The following is a 24,465-nucleotide window of genomic DNA, read 5'->3' on the forward strand; positions in this document are numbered from 1 at the left end:
ACTGATTTGCAAGTGTTAAGCCAACCTTGTATTCTAGGAATAAGAACAATTTGGTCATGATGTGTTATAATTTTTTTAAGTATTGCTAGATTCAATCTGCTAATATTTTTATTAGGATTTTTACATCTAAGTTCATAAGTTAGATGACCTGGTTTCCTTTCTTATATGTCCACATAGAACTCATAACACTAGTATTTTCTCCTTTCCACATAAAAGCTTTAGAAAGACTGGTGTTCTTTCTATCTTTTCTTTTCTTTTTAAAATTGAAGTATAATTGATTTACAATATTTTATCAGTTTCAGGTGTACAACATAGTGATTCAATATTTTTAAAGATTACACTCCATTTAAAGTTATTATAAAATATTGGCTATAGTCCCTGTACAATATACCTTTGTAACTGATTTCTTTTATACATAGAGGTTTGTACCTCTTAATTCCTTACCCCTATCTTACCCCTCCCACCTACCCTCTACCTACTGGTAACTACTAGTTTACTCTGTATCTGTGAGTCTGTTTCTGTTTTGTTATATTCATTCTTCTTTTTTTTTTAGATTCCATATATAAGTGATAACATAAAATATTTGTCTTTCTCTGATTTATTTCCCTAAGCATAATACCCTCCAGGTTCATCCACGTTGTTGCAAATGGCAAATTTCATTCTTTTTTATGGCTCAGTAATATTCCATTGTGTGTGTGTGTGTGTGTGTGTGTGTGTGTGTGTGTATACACCACATCTTCTTTATCCATTCATCTGTTGATGTACACTTAGGTTGCCTCCATATCTTGGCTATTAGCTTCCATATGCTGCTATGAACACTGGGGTGCATGTATCTTTTCAAATTAATGTTTTCATTTTCTTAAAATATACATCCAGCAGTAGAATTGCTGGATCATATGGTATTTCTAGTTTTAATTTTAGGGAAACCTCCATATTGTTTTCCATAGTGGCTGCACCAATTTACATCCCCACCAAGAGTGTACTGTAGGGTTTCCTTTTCTCCACATCCTTACCAACATTTGTTATTTGTGATCTTTTTGATGAGAGCCATTCTGACAGGTATGAGGTGATATCTCATTGTGGTTCTGATTTGTATTTCTCTAATGAATAGTGATGCTGAGCATCTTTTCATGTGCCTGTTGGCCATCTGTATGTCTTCTTTGGGAAAATGTCTATTTAGGTCTTCTGCCCATTTTTAATCGGGTTGTCCTCCACATGAACAGTGGGTAACCTATGGCTTTGAATCCCAACTCTATACTTAATAGTTGAGTTACTTAACTTCCCTGAATCTCAGTTTCCTACCTTTAAAATTCAGTTTACTGCAGAGTGCTAAAAAACAAAATCGTGTCTACCATAAAGTAGACATTTAGTAATTGTTAGTTTTCTTCCACAAATGAAGATATGGCCTCAAGATTCTGTGCCACAAAAATTAACTATAAGCCATCCACCCACTTTTTCCAAAACTCTGAACGTTGTATCTCCTTTAAGCTATCACTCTCTAGCAGCAGAATGTTCAAAACCAGCCTCTGGTTTCTGGCTATGAGACTAGTTGTTGAATTTGTAATTCCCATCTTCTACCATTTATCTTCATCTGGCAAGTAAACTGAAGGAAAAAGGCCATTAAGATGCCAATCTTATCAACAAATCCCCTTCACTCTTTTATGTACCCGAAATGTTTACTTAATCACTGTCAGTGAATGGAAATTACCTATCTAGCCTCATATCCTATTCACTTCATCAAGTGCCACTTGGAAAGATTACTATAAATAAGAAAAAAATTGTAATCCAATACTTCAGTCAACTGCTATATTTTAAAGGCAGAATTCTATGTTCTACGGGGATGTTCAAACACTTCAGTTCAAAGCAATTTTTTTCTGGCTATAACTTCAAAATGTCTGTGAAATTTTATAAGTTCCTGAAGTTCTAGACATTTCAATAGTACAGACACTCAGTTCTGATAATTGAGACAGAGAAAATACAGACAGAAAACAATGATCTGGTTTTATACTTAAAAGTCACAATCTCATGTAGTACAGAAGCTTTACACTACCTTCCTTAGATTTCTAAAATTAGAAAATGAGCTCTCAAATAAATGGTACAAAAAGGCACAAACAAGTGCCCAAAAAAAGGATGTACACATATATTGGAAACTTATTCTGAATATTTTCCTTAAAGTGTCATAGAACTATCTTATAGGTTAGATGACTCTCATCAATAAAGCAAACAAATCACTTTATCTCTTTAGTAACTAAACTCTCTGGGTCCAGGAGGATAACCATACTCTAATAATACTGCTCTTACAGAACTGCTGTCACAGTAAGGTTTTAAGACATCTCAGTAAAATACTTTAGGTTCCTAAAAGTTAGTGGGTGGCAGCTCAATTTATAAATCCCATGATATGTTTCAAATTACAATAAGATACTATCAAATATTACAATAAAAATACTGCTCTGTTTTTCCTTAATCAAAGCCTAGGCATTTAGTGTATATTTTCAATTCAATTTCATTTATTATAACTAGAGTCATATAAATTTCCTCCAGTTATAAAATTCTATTAATTTCTTCACCAATGCTGATAAACCTTGAATACTAAAAGTACCACTTTTGGGCTTCCCTGGTGGCACAGTGGTTAAGAATCCGCCTGCCAATGCAGGGGACACAGGTTCAAGCCCTGGTCCAGGAAGATCCAACATGCCATAGAGCAACTAAGCCCATGCACCACAACTGCTGAGCCTGTGCTCTAGAGCCGGTGAGCCACAACCACTGAAGCCCGCGCGCCTAGAGCCTGTGCTCCTCAGCAAGAGAAGCCACCGCAATGAGAAGCCCATGCACCACAACGAAGAGTAGCCCCCTCTCTCTGCAACTAGAGGAAGCCCGCGCACAACAACGAAGACCCAACGCAGCCAAAAATAAATTAATAAATTAATTTTAAAAAAAGAGAGAGAGAAAAGAATCAAAATAAAATTAAAAAAAATTTTTTTTTAAAGTACCACTTTTATTCCCCAACTTACTCTGGCTTAATTCCCAAGAATATATTTACTTTTTACTTATATTTTTTTCTTTCTAGAGGTTAAGAATATATCATAAACATATTTTACTAATTTCATAAGATCACTATTGAATTGTCTTTTTTTCTTTTTAAAGCGTAGTTTAGACAAATAACTAAGTATGCTACTGAAAGAGGCAATTTAGCATAGGGGTTAAAGCGCAGTCTCTGAAATTTTAGAGCTCTATATTTGAGCCCAGGCTCTAGCATTCAATAGCTGTATAACCTAAGCACATTACTACAATCTTTCTGTCTCAGCTTTCTTATCTATATACTGGGATAATAATAGTACCTACATCATGAGGTTGTAAAGATGAAATAAAATAATCCATGTAGAAGAAAATAAAAACAATAATTTGAAAAGATACATGTACCCCAATGTTCATAGCAGCATATGGAGGCTAATAGCCAAGATATGGAAGCAACCTAAGCGTCCATAAACAGATAAATGGATAATGGTGTGTGTGTGTGTGTGTGTGTATGTATATATACATATATATAAACACCACATCTTCTTTATCTCACACACACACACACACACACACACACACACACACACACACACACACTGGAATATTACTCAGCCATAAAAAAGAATGAAATTTTACCATTTGCAACTACATGGATGGACCTGGAAGGTATTAATGCTTAAGTCAAACACAGAAAGACAAATACTGTATGATATCATTTACATGTGGGATCTAAAAAATAAAATGAATGAATATAACAAAACAGAAATAGACTCACAGATATAGAGAACAAACAAGTAGTTACCAGTGGGGAGAGAGAATGGAGGAGGAGCAAGACAGAGGTAGGGGATTAAGAGGTACAAATCAGCAAGTATCAAATAAATAAGCCACAAAGGTACAACACAGGGAAATATAGCCATTATATTGTAATAACTTTATTTTGTTATTTTTTTTGCAGTATGCGGGCCTCTCACTGTTGTGGCCTCTCCCGTTGCAGAGCACAGGCTCCAGACGCGCAGGCTCAGCGGCCATGGCTCACGGGCCCAGCCGCTCCGCGGCATGTGGGATCTTCCCGGACCGGGGCACGAACCCATGTCCCCTGCATCGGCAGGCAGACTCTCAAGAGGACTCTCAAGCCCCCTTGTAATAACTTTAAATGGAGTATAATCTAAAAATATTGAATCACTATGTTATACATCTGAAACTAATACCATAAATCAAATAAACTTCAATAAAATAAATAAATAAAAATAATTCATGTAGAAAGAATAGAAGAGTGTCACAGTGTTCCATAAACATTAATTGCTGCTATCATTATCATTTTTTCCAATGAAGATGGTAAATCTATGCTTTGTATTACATGGTAACAGGAGATAAGAATTTCATGTAATTCCATATTCAGAAATAAAATACCATAAAGGTTAAAGTAAATTGAGGTACCACTATCTTGTGGTATTAGGTTGCTAACTAAATCCTAGAATAGAGAGCACCCCAACACTCACCTACAGTGAGGCTACTAACCTAATTTACAGTCTACTGAGAAACAGAAAGGCTACTTACTGTTCACTGCAACCCACTCATTTAGATCTTCCCCCTCAGGAAGCATGACAGCCATCCGGAGGTTTCCACTGCCCAGTGTGGCCTCTGCATGCTTTAAGAGCTCATACTGGTGAGAACCCTCTGGTATGTTCTTCTTTGGTTTAAACGTTTTAGAGGAGCGACTACCACTATGAATAGAAAAGAAGAAAAAGGCACATCAGTGTTTAAAGCATGACTTTCAATAGGGTCTACTATACTATATTACTGCATAAAATAACAGCAGTGATCCTAAAAGTCCACAAATAAACAACCCTAAATTGTATCAGCTACATTAAATCCCGGCAACATCACTGTTGTAACTACTGTGTTTGATTACCCAAAACTCCTACAAACCTTCTCTACATTCCCTACTGTAACTCCAAAGGAGAAAAAGAATTTTTAGCTATAACTAATCCAACTAACTAATTTAACAATAAATTACTGATTCAGTAATCTATAAAAACAAAAAAGTACTGGGGACTTCTCTGGTGGTCCAGTGGTTAAGACTCTGTGCTCCCAATGTGGGGGCCTGGGTTTGATCCCTGGTCAGGGAACTAGATCCCGTGTGCCGCAACTAAGAGCCCGCATGCCACAACTAAAGATCCCAAGGGCCACAATGAAGATCCCACACGCCACAGCGAAGATCCTGTGTGCCACAACTAAGACTCGGTGAAGCCAAATAAATAAATAAATAAATATTTAAAACAAACAAAAAAAAGTACTTCTGTGATAATCTTCAGTCATTGTATTCCTTTTTACCCCTATTCTAAGTCTCTCATCCTAATACAAATAATTTGTTTCCTTTGTATAAAAACATAAAGATATAATTTTATATCAATGAAGCACAAAAATCCTAGAGCAAGAAAGAAAAGCTACATGTGCTTCTATCCAATTATAGGAAGCAACAGCAATCTTAATCCAGAATCCCAGGTATGCAGATAAGTAGCTAGACATTAATATGGTTTCTCAAATTTCTAAATGTGTGTATGTATACACAAAGAAATATATTTTTAATGAATCAATGGAAACTCATCTTAGAAATGGTTTTAAGAGTTTTTAAGAGACGGATTCTTCTGTTAATGCTGGCAAATTCTTTTTTTTTCTTTAAAGAGACGTTCAAACGGATAGCCCCTTTTTTTATATATAAATTTATTTATTTATTCACTCATTCATTCATTCATTTATGGCTTCGTTGGGTCTTCGTTGCTGTGTGCAGGCTTTCTCTAGATGCAGAGAGCGGGGTCTACTCTTCGTTGCGGTGTGTGGGCTTCTCATTGAAGTGGCTTCTCTTGCCGCAGAGTGTGGGCTCTAGGCGCACGGGCTCACTAGTTGTGGCTCACGGGCTTAGTTGCCCCACGGCATGTGGGATCTTCCTGGACCAGGGCTTGAACCCGTGTGCCCTGCATTGGTAGGCAGATTCTTAACCACTGCGCCACCAGGGAAGCCCCAATGCTGGCAAATTCTTATCAAATTGTATTATATTCTAGTCATCCATTCTCAATACTCCCCTGCTCTTCTTATGAAAAGCAACAGATAGGGAAAGAATGAATTAGAAGAGGCTGGATAAGTAGGAATTATCTAAAGTTTAATGTTACTAAATTCATACTACCGTTAGCATTCAGACATTTGAACATACGAATTTGAAAATTAAATTCCAAAGAAAACAGATAAACAATAGTTATACTTTCCAAGCTCTCCAAAGCTTTTCACTTTTAACACCCTTCTCCCAAGCTTAGCCCCAAGATCTCTCCTTTTTTCCCCAAGATAAAGCAGTAGTTCTTAACCCTGGCTGCATTTTATAATCACCTGAGGAGTTTTCAAAAAATATTGAGAATCCTGAGAGAAACTAAGAATCTACTTACTAGTCAACCCAAATATCCAATTCAAATGACAGGTATTTTTCACTTTAAGATGATGGTATTCTCATTTACATGTAAGTCTCTCAGGTGTTTATTTAGAGTAAAGTGATGCTCCTCAACTCTAACCTTGGTCCCTCTCCCTGCCAGATATCTCTACTCAGCAGCCCAGGATCTCTTTACAAACACTAATCGGATGATGTTACTCCTCTGCTTAAAGCCATTCAGTGGCTTTCCACTGCACTCAGAGTAAACCCCAAAGTCAATATTAGACACAGGGTCTGGACCCACACTAGAGTGTGGAAACTCTTCTTCAGTTTAATCAGATAATGTATTAAATGCCGAATTCTCTCCCAGCATCTCTAAAATGTGAAAACGTAGAAAAGGTCATTATGCTTACCAAGCTGGAAGCTTATTTCATTTTCCTGCTCCTTCTCATCCTTTACCAAAATTTAGTGTGAGAAATAAACTTCACCAATATTTTTTACAAAAAGTCATTTTACTAATTTATGTATGATTAACTACAAAAATAGCTCTCCTAACATCAATCTGGTGCATGTCTTCAGGCCTAGTGTTAAGTACATTCGCTTTAATTAGCCCACTGCTGAGACTGGTGCAGCAACTGAGGTGACAAGCTGCTCTGAAAAGGGCTGGCAGAGTACATGAGAACAACAAGGACATCAGCTGTGCTTGCATGCAGGAGGGTCAGAGCCTCCTCTGCTCCCCTAAACCACCTATTTATTCAACCACTGTCCCTTCAAGTTTTAGGTTTCCAAATGTTTTCTTGATTGATGACCCACCCAGAATTGGTCTTCCACAAAGCTAAACAAATATACCTCAAAGACCTAATACTTGGGTAGAAAGAAAAAAAAAATCTGAGTTTGATTTTGTAAAGGCCAGTTTTGACACTTATCAGCTGTGTCAAGCAAATTACCCAACTTTCTCGAGCCTATTTTTTCTTTAATAGTGAAAGCCTAGGAACAATAACAAAACATTACCACTACCTGTATCATAAAGAGCTGCAAAATGAGAAAATAATAAAGGTGAAAAAAGTTTCTAAAGCTGTAAAATGCTGTGCAAATGTTAGTATCCTTCCTTTTTCTGAACCAGAATGACTCAGTAAAAAAAAGAAATGGTAGTGCAATGTACAAAGCTGTATTCAACCCCTATTCCCATCCTTGTCTCCTAAGACTGGGGAAAATATAACCTTACTTTGGAAACAAATGCTCTTACACATCAAGTTCCAAACAGAATTTTTAAAATGGTTTTTGGTGCTATTCCCATGTCACGGTTCAGGTGATCTCAGAATAATCATGGGGCTGGGCGGGAAATCAAGAAAACAAGGCGCTAGTCCTTATGTTACTTAGGAAACCACAAATTATCATCTGGGCTTCAATTTCTTTACTTTGTTTTTTGAAAGTCTGGAAAATAACTTTTTACAAAAGGGTATAATTTAGAGATGAGATAATGTTTATAAAATGTTTTTAGTTCCCTGAGGACTCCCTCCTCGGTTCCTCATTTCCATGTACATTCATACTTCCAAAATGCTTTCAAGTCCTCCATCAAATTCCCCTTCTTTCTGACCCTTCTGCTTTATTCAGGCAGAATAATTAAGCATTTCAGTATTCTGATTTTTTAAATGTTCTTTTTTAAAACTATATTCAGTTTTTCTTCAACTACCTGAAACTTCAACCAGGATGCACCCTACCCTGGAAGGGGTGGTGGTTCAATACTGCTCCTTATTCCCATGTCAAAAGATTAAGAGAGTCCTCAAGTTCAAAAGTACAAGTACCAAAGCATGTACACAAAAATCCTCATCAATGAGTGCAAGTTCTTAAGGTAACAATGTATGTGGCCAAATGCAAATATATCTCACATGACAGGTTAAGACATTTGATGCAAATATTCAAAAACATTTTCAATAACAGAAAGTATGTAGCCCTCCCACCCACCCCACCCCCTCAGAAGAAATTTCTGTATCAGAAGAATCTCAGAAGAAATATCTTGTGTATCCTTCCAGAGAGTCTATGTCTATACAAGCATAAGAATGACTGTGCCTGTTTTATACAGTTCTTGCATACTATAGTATACTAAATAATGTTTTTCACTTAATATATCCAGAATATTGTTGTGTATTAAGGTAGAAGTATATCTACTTTATTCTTTTTAAAGACCAAATAATATTTCCTTATATAGGTATATAATATTTTCAATCACCTACTGATAAACGTTTAGGTTATTTCCAGTTATTTGTTACTTCAAACAATGCCACAGGGACTTCCCTCGTGGTCCAGTGGGTAAAACTCCACACTCCCAATGCACGGGGCCCAGGTTCAATCCCTGGTGGGGGAACTAGATCCCACATGCGTGCCACAATTAAGATCTCGTGTGCTGCAACTAAGACCCAGCGCAGCCAAAAATAAATAAATAAATTTAAAAGAAAAACAAAACACTAAGATTCCAAGAGCGTTTTAAACTATAAAAAACAAAACAAAACAAAAAAACAATGCTGCAGTAAGTACCCTCATATTATGAAAGATAAATTCGTAGAGATAAAATTGCTGTGCTAAAGAGCACATACATTTTAAATTTTTATATAAGGTCTATTTTCTCCCAAAAAATAAGTTGTACCCTTTTAAAACCCATTAACAACGTATGAGAGTAGCTATATACTTTTTTGGTCTTCGAGCACAGGGATTCAATTGCTAGTTTCTCTTGTACAGCTCCCAACAGGGCATCATAACTGTGTGAGAGTTTAGAGCTTTCTGATTAGAATGTAAATGTGACTGACAATTCACAGCATTACCCTGAGGTCTTTTCTTTCCAAATAAACATCCAGGAGTCAGGTTTGTTTATTCTAGTCCTCTTACTCATATTTGAAGGACAATCAATTTCTAGAGCAAGACAGGATGGCTTGACAGGTAAATAACTGAGTCTAAAGGGAAAACTCTGAACACATATCCCTTATAATTAGTCATCCAATTTGATCACCTTTTGTAAATTTCAAAAGCATCATTTATTTCCTCTTTGAGTCCCTAAATAGATTAGTCCACACTGTGACACCTACATTTATTCTCATAAACCATTTCTTACTATCTCAACACAGTCACACTCATCATTACCCTCAATTTTAACCCTTTATTGTTCAATCCAACTATCAACAAAATTGATATTTTCTAAGTTGGACTGCAGAATCGTAAGGCTGAAGGAATTGGGGGGGCAGATGTACAGAGAACTCAAAACAGGGGCACTGGTAAGGGTTAGAAGAATACAGATGTGCATATTTTGACACTGAAGAACATGTCCATATATTCAAAATTAGAAGTAAATTAACATCAACTTATTTGTGTCAATAACTCCATACCTTCAAAGTTAAGTGACTTACTCTGACCACCTAGCTAAATTAAATGGCAGAAGTAAAACTCAAAAACTGTCCATTATCTTCAAGTTACTTAACATTTCTAAGCCTCAGCTTGGAATAATAACATCTACCTTACTATTGAACCCTGTGGTAAGAACTCCTCTAATATTAGCTCACTTTGTTCCACCTCTAGGTACCAACCTGATATTCACAACAGTAGCTCCTTCTATAGGTCTAAATCCAATACTAGAGATCAGATACTTGATAAATACTTGTTAATTGATAGTTCCAGTCAACTTCAGGCTGAGAACTCCTACACTAGGATAGTAATGATGATGATTAATATTAACTAATATTTACTGCAGGCCTTGTACTCTTAAGTATTTTACATGCAATATCCCATTTAATCTTCGTAACTCTATGATGTACATGCTATACTTTATTTTATGGGTAACAAAACTGAGACTTAAAGTACTTAAATAATTTGCTCAAGCTTATAATATTGGTAAAGTAGGAGCCAGAATTTAAATCTAGGATTTAAATATTTAAAGCCCATTCTTTTATCCACTAGCCAACACTACATGATGCTTACCTTTATTTTCTATCCAATTATTTCTATTTTCTTCCTCTATCACCAAAGTTTAATCAAGTCACTTATGAAACAACACAAGGCTAATTTGTACTGAGAGTGTCATTAGAAGGTACATTTTTAAAAACAATCTTCAAAGTACCTAATTCCATTTCCTCTCTTCACACCTCTTCTAATTTATATGAATATTTACTACTGCCATTAAGGAAAAATACAGTTTCACGAGAGAGTAATTTCCCCTAAAAGGTTGCCAAACACATCTGTACTTTCAGAAACACACATATGCACCAGCAAAAAATGTTAGAAACTGTCAAAATCAAGTAGAATGGGTTCTAGACATAATAAAGTCAAAGGCTAAAGGCTAAAAGCTATGAGTACCAAAAATACAATCTTGATTCAGAAAGTCAGCAATCTGAACAGACATATCTATAAATACATTTCTACCTTACATCCTTTTAAAATCACTAATCACTAGTGGTGCTGTTGCTGTTATTGTTAATGTTACGAGAGTAAAAAAAAAAAAAAGAAACCCTCAATATTTCTGGAAAGCAAGAAAGAAGGCTAAGAGAAGATCAGAAACTGAGGAAATCTGGTAAGATTAAAAAGTTGACGAGATACAGTGACAGTGAAAGTCTGAAAAAAACCTAGCCTAGAACGTGCCCAGTAGAAGACGCAATGAACATGCCCAGTAGAAGACTTACCTTCTTAGTGAACGTAAGAGTGGTTCCCACTGTGCTTGAAGCTCAGAATCTGGACTACAGGAAAGTGAAAGGACTGTAAGAGACTCTTCAGGAATTATATAGGACTGTGATTCAGAGTCTCTGAGCAAGTGAATCCCAATACCCTCCTCTGCTGACCTTTTTCTGAGCAGTAGGCAAGTGGCAGCAGGTATTTAACATTAGGCTAAAGCTCAGTGCTTTCAGGACGAGCAGGTTCCTCTGTAGGCAATTTACTAAAATTACAAATTCTCTTCTGTGAAAGACACTGTAAGGCACACAGACTAGGAGAAAATTTTTGCAAACCATATATCTGATAAAGCACTTGTATCCAAAACATACAAAAAGTTCTTAAAATTCAACAATAAGAAAACAACCCAAGGAAGAAATGGGCAAAAGATATGAACAAACCCCATCACAAAAGATAAACAGAGGGCTTCCCTGGTGGCGCAGTGGTTGAGAGTCCGCCTGCCGATGCAGGGGACACGGGTTCGTGCCCCGGTCTGGGAGGATCCCACATGCCGCGGAGCGGCTGGGCCCGTGAGCCATGGCCGCTGAGCCTGCGCGTCCGGAGCCTGTGCTCCGCAAGGGAGGAGGCCACAACAGTGAGAGGCCCGCGTACCGGAAAAAAAAAAAAAAAAGATAAACAGATGGCAAATAAACATATGAAAAGACAGTCAACATCATTTGTCATCAGGGAATTGCAAACTTAAACGAGATACCATTACACACCTATTAAAGTGGTTACAAGCCAAAAAACTGACAATACCAAAAGCTGATGAGGATGCAGAGCAACATTCATTTTTGGTAGGAATGCAAAATGGCACAGCCACTTTGGAAGACAGTTTGGCAATTTGCTACAAAGCTAAACAGAATCTTTCCATACAACCTAGCAAACCCACTCAGGTATTTACCCAATTGAGTTGAAAACCTATGTCCACCCAAAAACCTGCCTGTGAGTGTTTATAGCAACTTCAATCATAGTCGCAGAAGTGGGAAGCAACCAAGATGCCTTTCAATAGGTGAATCAATAAACTGTGGTACATCCATAAAATGGAATATTATGATCAGAGATTAAAAAGAGACAAGCTATGAAGCCACAAAAAAATAAAAAACAAAACCATGAAGAAGCCTTAATTGAATATTGTTAAGTGAAGAAAGTCAGACTGAAAAGGCTACATAGTGTATGATTCCAAATACAAGGCACTCTGGAAAAGCTTTAGAAACAGTAAAATAATCAGTGCTTGCCAGGGGGTCAGGGGAGGGGAGGAGAGATGATTAGGTATATTACCAAGAAAACTGAAATTTATGTCCACAAAAACTTGTATATTAATGTACACAGCACCATTATTCATAAGAGCCAAAAAGTGTGAGCAGCCCAGAAGTCCATCAACTGATGCATAAATAAAATATGGTATATTCATACAATGGAATATTATTCATCCATAAAAAAAGAATTAAGTACTGATAACATGTTATAACATGGGTGAATCTTGACAATATTATTATGCTGAGAAAAAAATTCAGACACAAAATACGAAGTATCACATTTTTTATGATTCCATTCATATGAAATGTCCAGAATAGACAAATCCATTGAGACAGAAAGGAGACTAGTGGTTGCCAAGGGCTGGAGAAGAAGAAATGGAGAATGACTACTAATGATACAAAGGTTTCTGTTGGGTGTGATAAAAATATTCTGGAATTAGTTGTGATGGTTGCACAACTTTGTGAATATACTAAATCCACTGAATTGTATACTTTTTTTTTTGGCTGCAACACGCAGCATGTGGGATCTTAGCTCCCCAACCAGGGATTGAACCTGTGCCCCCTGTAGTGGAAGTGCAGAGTCTTAACCACTGGACCACCAGAGAAGTCCTGGACTGTATACTTTTAAGGAAGAATTTTATAGTATGTGAATAACAGCTCAACTTTTTTAAATGTTTAAAGAAAAACCTTTACTATTAAAAAAAAAAGGAAGGAGCCTCCCAATAACATTCCTCACCAGTTCAATAAGTCAGTTTCTTTCATCCATTTATTCACTCTTGCATTCCTTCATCCAACTAGCATATTCTGACCACCTACTATATTCTAAGTAGCTCTGTTCTAAGCCCTGGGACACAGCACTGAACAAGAGAATCTCTACTTTCATGGTGGGGAGAGGAGGTAGAAGAAAAAGTAAAACCAACAAAACACTACTGGGTAGTGGTAAGTGCTATGATGAAAATAACAGAATGATGTGACAAATAATGTAATGTGACAAGGCACTATATTAGGTTAGATAGTTAGAAAGGCCTCCCTAAGGCCAGAAAGACAAGAAGAAAGAATCAGCCATGGAACGATCTGGGGAAGAAGGAAGAGCATTCCACACTTATAGGATAAACTAGCACAAAAGTGACTTTTTCAAGGAAGAGGGGTTAAGAAGGTAATGGTGATGAAGGCAGCATGAATGATGGCAACAGTGGTATAAGAAATCAGAGTCTTGTAGAACCACACTAGCTAAGACTTTAGAGACCAAAGTATGGAATTTAGATTATCATTTTAAGTATAAATGTGAAGACTTTGCAGATTAAACAAAAATGGAAGTATAACATGACAATTTAATGGTCTAAAAAAGATCATTCTAGTTGCCATGTAGAGAATGGACTGGGAGGAGGGCAAAAGTAGAAACAGAGAAGCCAGTTACGAAACTACAAAGAAGAAAGAATGAAAGAATGATTGCTTGGACAAACAGGGACAGAAAGATGAAGCCAGATTCCAATATTTGTAGGTAGAACCAACAGGACTCACTTTGGTTTCAGAATTTGTGGAGAGTGGTGAAGAAAAGACCATCAAGAAAGACTCCTAGGTTTTTAGTATCAAGCAGGTAGAAAATGAGCCATTTATTGAGATAGGTCTGGGAAGATGGATTTTGCACAAATTGAGATACCTATTAGACATCCAAATGGTTAAGTTAGGCAGGCAATTGTACCTACACGTCTCAGGTTCAGAGGAAAAATAAGACTGAAGGTAACTAATACTCTTGGCATTCTCACTGGTTAGCACAGTGCCAAAAGATGCACTAGTATATTATTAAAAAAAGTATTTTATAAGCTATGAGAAGTCCTATAGTAAAGAAAATTGCTTGTGATTTAGCTCAGGGCTTCCCAAACATCTTTAGTCATGGAAACTTTTCTTCCACATGTTAACATCTTGCTCCTTAACACACATTAGGGATCATTGCACAAGTATATTAAACTGCTAACTGCGTGACCTCTCAATTTTCAGCATATTCCTAACACTTCAATTGTATAAAGTGTAACTCCATGACTTCATGCAAGAACAGGTAGAGGGTTGGTCAATTCGCTATTTATTTAATACCCCATAAAATTTTATAACCTAACCCTTAGAAAATAAAAAGCACTTCACAAGCAAAGGTCAATTAGTTTCTACATCTGTGAAGTTATGTGAGGCATAATTTTAGCTATAGATGAAGACACTAAAGTTTAATCACTCAACTCCAATCACACTCTGAGCTTCTAAGTTGTATACAGACTGCAATTTCCTTTGCCCAGAACTGAATTCATTATTCACTAAATAGGTACTAAAACCACAGGAGATTTTAGGAAGTGCCTATAGTTGAATATCTAGGTGATTTCCATGCAACAGCAGTAACTGCATTTTCTGAATCCTCTACAATGCGCTGGACTGTTAGAAGGAAGAAACCAAAACTTGCATATGCAGAGCTCAGAATGAGCATCAACCTGCAACTGAGTTGGCAGTAATTCCAAATATACTGATATTTCAACCAAGAAACACCCAGGGAGCTTGAACATCACTTCTTTTATAAAAACTTTTCCTAACCTTCCATGAAAACCTCTCCATCCTCTCTTCTGTCTCCTTGTAGCTTAAAACACCTGTAACACATCTATGTGTTTGTTCTCTTTCAGATACCTCTTTTGAATAGGAGGCTGTGGCCTCTTCATTTTTGTAACTACACTGCTCAATGTGGTATCTGGGATACAGAATAGGAAAGGGCAAAGGATTTGGAGTAAAGACCCAGTTTCAGATCCTGTCTTCATAACTTACTAGCTGTGAAATCTTAGATAAATCATATAACTTCTCCAAGCTACAACTAAACACTGGACATGACATCACCAATTTTGCAGGACCATTATGACAATTAAGTGAATGAATACATTTAAAGCAGCTTAATTTTTTAAAATAAGTTTTTACATTCTTTTTTTAACATTTATTTATTTTATTATTTTTTTGGCTGTGTCAGGTCTTAGCTGCAGCATGCGAGGTCTTCGTTGAGGCATGCGGGATCTTTCATTGCAGCATGAGGGTTCTTTGTTGTAGTGCCAGGCTTCTGTCTAGTTGTGGCGTGCGGGTTTTCTCTCTCTAGTTGTGACATGCAGGCTCCAGGGTGCATGGGCTCTGCAGTTGTGGAGCGTGGGCTCCAAAGCACATGGGCTCTGTACTTCGCGGCATGAAGGCTCTCTAGTTGTGGTGTGGGAACTCAGTAGTTATGGCGCGTGGGCTTAGTTGCTCCATGGCATGTGGGATCTTAGTTCCCCGACCAGGAATCGAACCCGCGTCCCCTGCATTGGAAGGCGGATCCTTTACCACTGGACCACCAGGGAAGCCCCTAAAGCAGCTTAGTTTTAAGGTAGCTCTCACACAGCAAATGCGCAGTATAGGAAATGACAGCTTAAAAATGCTCAATGAATGAAGGACTATATGTATATGCATTTATACGTATACACATACACACACATATAGATAATCATCACTTTATCCCTGTATTAGTCCATTCAGTCTACTATAACAAAATGCCACAGACTGGGTGGCTTATAAACAACAAAAATTTATTTCTCACAGTTTTGGTGGCCAGAAGTCCAAGATCAGGGTGTCAGCATTGTCAGGCCCTCTTCCGGGTTTCTGACTGGCCACTTCTCACTACCTCCTCATATGGTGGAAGGGATTAGGGAGCTCTCTATCCTTTTCCTAAGGGCACTAACCCCAGTAATGAGGGTGGAACTCTGAAGACCTAATCACCTCTCAGAGGCCTCACCTCCTAAGACCATCCCATTGCACATTAAGATTTCAACTTATGAATCTGGGCGGACACATTCAGACCATAGCAATCTCCCTGCCATACTTCTACTAATCCATAAAGGGTCAGATTAAAACAGTACCTCCTCATGCTTACTCGTTTTCATTTTTCTTTCTCTCTCTCACTAGACTGTGAGTTACTCAAGAATATGGATCATGTCTTGGTCATCCTTGAATCCCGAGAATCTAACAAAGAACCTGGGACATAACAGGTTTACTAATAAATGTTTATGATCTTAAATAATGATACTGAAAGGAGAGAAAAATCTTGTTCTTATTGCAAGGAGCAATTGTTCTCAGTATTAAAGAAAGGGATTGACCCATCATCTTTATTTGGTGCAACAAATCTAAAAGATTTTAAACTACAGCAAAAGAAGTAACAGATGGATTGGGGAGATTTCCTAACCCTGACACCAAAATTTCATTTTCAACCTTAGGCCCTTTAACTCCTAGAGGAAAACATAGGCAATACACTCTCTGACATAAATCACAGCAATATCTTTTTAGATCCATCTCCCAGAATAATGGAAATAAAAACAAAAATAAACAAATGGGACCTAATTAAACTCAAAAGCTTTTGCACAGCAAAGGAAATCATAAACAAAATGAAAAGACACCCCACAGATTGGGAGAAAATATTTGCAAATGATGTGACCAACAAGGGATTAGTCTCCAAAATTTACAAACAGCTCATGAGGCTTAATACCATCAAAACAAACAACCCAATCAAATAATGGGCAGAAGACCTAAATAGACATTTCTCCAAAGAAGACATACAGATGGCCAAGAGGCACATGAAAAGATGTTAAACATCGCTGATTATCAGAGAAATGCAAATCAAAACTACAATGAGATATCACCTCACACCAGTCAAAATGGCTATTATCAAAAAATCCACACACAATAAATGCTAGAGAGGGTACGGAGAGAAGGGAACCCTTATACACTGTTGGTGGGAATGTAAATTGGTACAGCCACTATGGAGAACAGTATGGAAGTTCCTTAAAAAGCTAAAAATAGAGCTACCATATGACCCTGCAATCCCACTCCTGGGCATATATCCAGAGAAAAGCATGGCCCGAAAGGATACATGCACCCCATGTTCATTGCAGCACTGTTTACAATAGCCAAGATATGGAAGCAACCTAAATGTCCTTCAACAGAGGAATGTATAAAGATGTGGTATATATATATACAATGGAATATTACTCAGCCCTTAAAAAGAATGAAATAATGTCATTTGCAGCAACATGGATGGACCAAGAGACTGTCATACTGAGTGAAGTAAGTCAGACAGAAAAAGACAAATACTGTATGATGTGGAATCTAAAAAGAAATGATACAAATGAACCTATTTACAAAACAGAAACAGACTCACAGACTTAGAGAATGAACTTATGGTTACCAGGGGGAAAAGATAAGGGGAAGGGATAGTCAGGAACTTTGGGATCGACATGTACACACTACTATATTTAAAATGGATAACCAACAAGGACCTACTGTATAGCACAGGGAACTCTGCTCAATGTTACATGGCAGCCTGGATGGGAGGAGAGTTTGGGGGAGAATGGATACATGCATATGTATGGCGGAGTCCCTTTGCTGTGCACCTGAAACTATCACAACATTGTTAATCGGCTGTACTCCAATATAAAATAAAAAGTTAGCTGACCCGGAATCGCTGGGGAGGGGTGGCGGAGGCGCGGGCTGCTGGCGCCATGGTCTTCCTCACGGCGCAGCTCTGGCTGCGGAACCGCATCACCGACCGCTACTGGAGGGTCCAGGAGGTGCTGAAGCACGCGCGGCACTTCCGGGGCAGGAAGAATCGGTGCTGCCGGCTGGCCGTCAGGGCTGTGACGCGAGCGTTCGTGCAGTGCACCCGAGCCCGCAGGGTGAAGAAGAGGAACCTGTGGACGCTCTGGATCAGTCGAGTTACAGCTGCTTCCCAGGAACACGGCCTCAAGTACCCAGCATTCATCCTCAACTTGATTAAGTGCCAGGTGGAGCTCAACAGGAAAGTACTTGCAGATCTAGCCATCTACAAACCAAAGACTTTTAAATCTTTGGCTGCTTTGGCCAAAAGGAGGCGACAGGAAGGATTTGCTGCTGCCTTGGGGGATGGGAAGAAGCCCGAAGGCATTCTTTCCAGGGTGGCACAGCACCTCTGAGGGGGATGCTGACACCCACTGACTGCCCTTTGAGGCTGAGCATCTTAGGAAGTTTTTTTCTTCCCCCATGTGATGATTATACTAAAATAGGGACTAAGAGCTATTTGTCAACAATGAGTAAGTTTGACTTGCATTTGTGTTAATTTACATTTCAGTAACAGGCCTGAGAGAAAAGGCCTTATCTTGCCTCTTTTGGCACAGGTTCAGAAATCTCACATGGATTGTGTGAATAAAATTTGTGTGGAACGCAAAAAAAAAAAAAAGTTAAATAAATAAATAGGTCAATCAAAGCAAGACATCTCAGTCAAAGCAAGCCTACTCCTCCCATTGGGGGAGGGGAGGGGGAGGGAGGAGGTAGCTCTTATTTTTCATTTTATTTAGTTATTTGTAATAAATAAATAGGTTGCGGTTTCCTCCCATAGTTTAGAGCAATTTAACTTTACTTTAAAAACTAATAAGCACTTCCTTGTAGTAACAGGATTTTTTTTTTCCACCAAAGTAAAAGTGGAGAATTTCCCTGGCATCTATTTCAAAACCACAGCTCATCATAAACAGCGCAACAAAAGATCAAGTCTGCAGTCTTGGCAGTAATGAAACAATCTTTACATCAGGTACAGATCTCAAGTTAACAGTAGAGCAAAGATTCACCTACAACTCCTATAGTCCATCATTTGCCTGCAAATATGAAGCAGTAACACAATAGGTATCAACTCAGTGACACAGCAGTTTTACTGGTCTAAATGCTTTGAAATTAAACTCTTACAATAAAGCCAGCCTGACTAGGAAAAAAAAGACAAAGTTAAAATCAGATGGAGCCTACTCATCCTTATCTCATACACTTTTAACTGAACTTTCTTTTTTTTTTACCAGTCATCCGTAGAGAATTAATTCAAGGGTCATTTTTCCTCAGGAAGCTTCACTGATATCCTAAGCTATGTTAAGGATGCCTTCTCCATGTTCATACAGAACACTAAAATGTGTCTCTATTTTACAATGCGCCATGAGATTCTCAAAGGCAAGGACTGTTTCAAGCCATCACTGCATCTCCAGAACCTAGCAGAAGGCCTAGGTCAGAACACATCCTCAACAAAAGTTTGTTGAGCTAAACTGATAAAGGACTCCAGGTCAAAAACGGTAAAGTAAAAGCAAATATTTTGACAACATTTGCTAAATTTATATTCTGAGCTTATACAAATAGGCCCAGTCATAATAGATACAGAAGCATAGTACATACTATACATGCATAGTTGTAGCTAAGTACATAAGATGGAAATACCTCCTGTAATGTTCTTAAAAATGTATACAATTTTTTCTTTACTGACCTTTTTACCTCTAGTTCTTAATCTATTTTGAGCCTGTGATAATCTGAAAGACATTATGAACCTTCTCTCTAGAGACATAATATTTTGCATACAGGAATTCAGGGAAGTGCTAAAACCTGCTCATAAACCCAGAAAAAGAACTCCTGCCCTAGTCTGTCTCCCTTCTCTCAGGCTACCATGAGAACATTCGTTTTCTCCTGAAATCTTCTAAGAGCTCCACATTTATTTTCTTATCCTTTAGATGTACTCTTTTGGATAAAAACACACAGATGTTAGGATGATAAGTATAGGTCTTTTAGTCAATTAAAAACATCTACAGTTTGTATTCTACAGTTTATTCTTTTTCTATTAAATAGTAACTCTAATAGAAAGCTTTGTTCATATTTATACAATAATTTATATTAAAGTTCAAAACCACGGCATTTATAAGAAAGTCAATGCATTAAATTAATAGTTTTAAGAAAAGAAGCCCATGTTAATGCCTATAAAAACTGATAAAGTGTCCTGGAAAACAGGAAAAGCCATTTCTTTTATTACTGGAACTGGAGGAATATATTAGAAACATGAATACAAAAGTTATAAATCATTTTTCTCCTATAAATCTAATTTCAAATGCAGCTAACTGGTTTTTGTTTGTTGCTTTTTTTTCTTTTTTTAATAAAACAGAGATAATTCCTGATTTGGAGATAAATTTTAACCAATGAATAATTCAGGTCAAAGGAATTAAAATTTAAATGAGATTTGCTAAAGCACACTCTAGAAGCATAATCTGAATAATCTGGAGTACCAGTGAGGACTGATAATAAACAATAAATAAAAGCTCCTTGCAGCTCAAATTTACATTAATCTGTACTTTTGTAAAAATTAGAGTTATTGAACTCTGTTTGGTGGAAAAGGACTCTTAGACTCACTACGTGCTAATACATCGCAGTAACAAAGAACTCAAAAAACATTAAGTAGTTTAACACAGTGATATAATTTCCTTTCTCTTAGAGACACCACAAAACTGTGGATGCTTAACAGAACATGGCAATAAAATGGATCAGTACCTATAAGAAGACTATTCTGAAGAGTGATGGTTAAAGACGGTGGGCTGAAAACACACATTAGCTTCCACTCCCTACTCAAAATGATAATAAAGTGAATTTTTTAAAAAATCAATCCCATAAGGATAAAGAGAATAAAAGAGAAGAAAACAACAATTTTAGGAATTAGAAAGTAGATGAATAAATAACTGAATTAACAAACCTAAGGAAGGATTTCCCTGGTGGCGCAGTGGTTAAGAATCCGCCTGCCAATGCAGGGGACACGGGTTCGAGCCCTGGACCGGGAAGATCCCACATGCCGTGGAGCAACTAAGCCTGTGTGCCACAACTACTGAAGCCCGCAAGCCTAGAGCTTGTGTTCCACAACAAGAGAACCCACAGCAATGAGAAGCCTACGCAGTGCAATGAAGAGTATCCCCCAATCTCTGCAACTAGAGAAAGCCTGCGCACAGCAACGAAGACCCAATGCAGCCAAAAATAAATTAATTAATTAATTAATTAATTTTTAAAAACCCACACATATCTAAGGAAACTTAACCCTAAACTTGGAAGCAACCCAATTTATACAACAGATCCCATAAAAGATTCAGGAATCAGTACAAGTAGGATACTCTGGAAGTAGGACTGAAGATGGAACAAGACTTCCACAGTCTGTTTAAGGAGTTACACACCCAGACCCCCTCTGCAATCTACACAGTAGGCTTCTGTACTACCTCCCATCCTAAGAAAAGACTAGAAGCTAAAGGTTTATTCTATGAAGAGGGCAAAACAGAGAGGGTGTCTGCCTTGGCAGATACAGTCACAGGCACAGTTGCGGGCAGATGTACCATATTCAACACTGGGTGATTAGATGAGTTTAAAAAAATCAATGTTGAGACCCCTAGCCTTCTCCCCCAGCAGGATCCCCAGAACCTTGCAGTCGGGATAATAATCTCCAAGCGAAGACCAATTGTGCTTTTTTTTTTTTTAGCAAATCTGACCACACCACATAAAGACCTAGAAAGTACTTTATCCTAGGGGTTCTTCAAGGTAACAGCCTAGCCATATCACCCCTCAGCAAATCCCACAGTTGACATGCCCACCACACACATGCACAGAGTTCCAATTCACTTTTCAGTTGTCCTACTTGTAAATAAAAGCAGAAAGCAAAAGGGTTACCAGGTCTTGAGGGAAGCCTCTAATGTGAAACAAGACATCAAAATAGACAGAAAAAAGCAACTAAAAGGATAAACAATGGCAAAGAATAAAAATGCCCCCCTAAAATTAATATACTCAGTGATAGGAAAAAAATATTGCTTCATGAAATGAGAAAGGAATACTATATATAAAAAAGAAAAGAAGACCCTTGAAATTTTTTTAAATGGTAGCAGAAATGAAAACCATAATAGAAAGAATAGAATATAAAACTGAAGTAATCTCTCGGAACGCAAAGCATTAAAAAACAAAGAAAGAGATGTAAGAGAAAAATATCAAGGATCTGTCCAGGAGGCCCAGTATCCAAGTAATAAGAATTCTAGAAATGTATAACAGAAAAACAAGGAAATATTTTATCAAGAAAATACTTTATCAAGGAAATAAACCAGGAAATTTTCCCAGAATTGAAAATGCCTTTTTATTTATTTATTTTTAAATTCTTCTCAAGTCCTTCCTTCCTTCCTCCCTCCCTCCCCCACTCCCTCCCTCCCTCCCCCTCCCTCCTTCCCTCCCCCTCCCTCCCCCTCTCTCCCTCCCTCTCTCCCTCTCTCTTTCTTTCTTAGCTTTAGCATGCATGTGGGATCTACCTCCCTGACCTGGGATGGAACCCGGGCCCCCTGCATTGGGAGTGCAGAGTCTTAACCACTGCACCACCAGGGAAGTCCCCAAAATGCCTTTTTTAGACTGAAAGAGAGACCACCAACTCAGTGGATGAAAATAGACCCACAACCAAAGATGCAATTATGAAATCTCAGAAAAAAGAGAACTTAAAATTGTCCAGAGGAAAAAACAAGTTTCATACAAAGTATCAGAAATCAGAAAGGCATCTGGACTTCTCAATAACAAGTAGAACACCTCATCCATATAAATTAAAATTAAAATTCTGTGGGAAAATTTACAGCCTAGAACTTGATACACTGACATAACATCAAGCAAGTATGAAGGTAGAATATATTTCTAGACACATGAGGTCTCAAAATATTAACATTCCACTTACTGTTTTTAGTTAGCTTTTAGACAGTATGCCCCAAATAAGGAAGTAAACCAAGAGACAGGATGTGAGACCCAAGAAAAGAAGAAATCCAACCAAAAACCATGCAAAGGGAATCCCCAGAATGAAGGTGAAGGTAGATTCCAAAAATAACAGCTACACAACAAGATTAAGAAGATAAAGTGAGAGAATCTGAATGTATTTGAAGGTTAACTGAGGGAATGTTTGGGGATTAAAAAAAGTATTGACTACACAGAAAATAAAACAAAAAATTTCCAGAAACACATAAAGTTGTTCAGGAAAGGAAAAATAAAATTACAGTACATATACTTGGCTCAACTGTCAACAGTGTTTATATAGTATTAACTGCTATACTGAGAAGCAGGCAGGATGGGATGTGTGTGTGTATATATATATGGTATGGGAGGGGGTGATAGTCTCTTCTTCCATAATAAGAATTCAATAGTTAATGCCTAGAAATGAAAAAATCAATATGTAACAAGCTAAACTAGTTAGAGATAAGAAATTAAAAATCAGGTAAAAGAGCTCAAATGGCTGTAACTAGAAGCAAGAAAAGACAGATTGTTTTTATGACAAGCTTTATAAAACTATTTGACTCTAAATCATGTACATGTATAATACTGACAAAAATTAAAACTAAAACTTAAAAAGTTTGAAAGCTTAATAAAAAAGTTTGAATGTTTACCAAAACATGGCAATAAAATTGGGTTATTTACAGAAATGTTAATGAACTGCTCTATCTTTAAAATCTAAACATACTGTGCAATATATTTCTGACCCCAGTATTATTTACAGTATACTATGGATAAGTAAGCCAAAATCACCTATATATATGCAGACTTGTCCTAATGGTTTATTAGCTGGTGGCTGCTATTGCTATCATCCTTAGCTCTATTATCAAAATTGTTTCAAAAACATACATTCACCTTAGAAACTTGCCAGATTCAATCAGTTTGATATACCAATGGTCCCTGAGGAAACCAAAAGCCATCAGTTAAATACACATCAAGTTGAAATTTGTAAAAGTAGCATGCAGCACAGGGTAGTGGGAAAACACCGATGCTGACTGGACCTAGGGCCCTGGAATCACAGAGTACCTCTGCTACTTGAGAGACCTTGACCTGATTACTTAGCCTCTCTGGAGACTTACCTGCCTCATCTGAAAATGAAGAAAGCATTATGCTGCAGAGTTGTTTCAAGGATTAGAAACCACTAAGTAAAATACTACTGCAATGCCTGGCACAAGGCTCAATAAAAGCCATCTACCGTTATTATTTAACTTGAGCATTATCTACCTCATAAGGAATAGGAGAAACCTTGATTTTACCGTTGCGTACTCTAGGCTGGAATCCCTAATTTGCCTTGTATTAGCTGGGTGTCTTTGGGTAAGTTACTTAATCGCTCTGCTTGCAAAAAACAGAAATCATATCACCTACCGTGTGGGATGGTTCTGAAAACCAAATGATATGTATAGAAATACAGAGAATAAGCTGGTGCACAATCAGTGCTCA

The 24,465-nt window shown here is 37.5% G+C and overlaps 2 protein-coding genes across 2 annotated transcripts in view; one reads left to right on the plus strand and one right to left on the minus strand.

The window, feature by feature from the left end:
- The window catches only part of MOB1B (MOB kinase activator 1B), a 59,956-nt gene that overhangs the window by 18,452 nt on the left and 17,039 nt on the right, over positions 1-24,465 (minus strand). The window contains exon 2 of the mRNA XM_060148055.1: positions 4,576-4,742. Coding sequence (XP_060004038.1) covers positions 4,576-4,742 — 167 coding nt within the window. The remainder of the gene's footprint in view (positions 1-4,575; positions 4,743-24,465) is intronic.
- LOC132519302 (large ribosomal subunit protein bL20m-like) lies at positions 17,916-18,601 on the plus strand. The gene has a single exon (XM_060147237.1). It carries the CDS (start codon positions 17,931-17,933, stop codon positions 18,378-18,380), a length of 450 nt encoding a protein of 149 aa, XP_060003220.1. The 5' UTR covers positions 17,916-17,930; the 3' UTR covers positions 18,381-18,601.

This window comes from Lagenorhynchus albirostris, chromosome 4 (assembly GCF_949774975.1).
Source record: "Lagenorhynchus albirostris chromosome 4, mLagAlb1.1, whole genome shotgun sequence".
Taxonomy (NCBI): domain Eukaryota; kingdom Metazoa; phylum Chordata; class Mammalia; order Artiodactyla; family Delphinidae; genus Lagenorhynchus; species Lagenorhynchus albirostris.

Bases quoted from the DNA above. Each gene is read 5' to 3' on its own strand.
- LOC132519302 (XM_060147237.1), top strand. From the start codon at position 17,931: ATGGTCTTCCTCACGGCGCAGCTCTGGCTGCGGAACCGCATCACCGAC.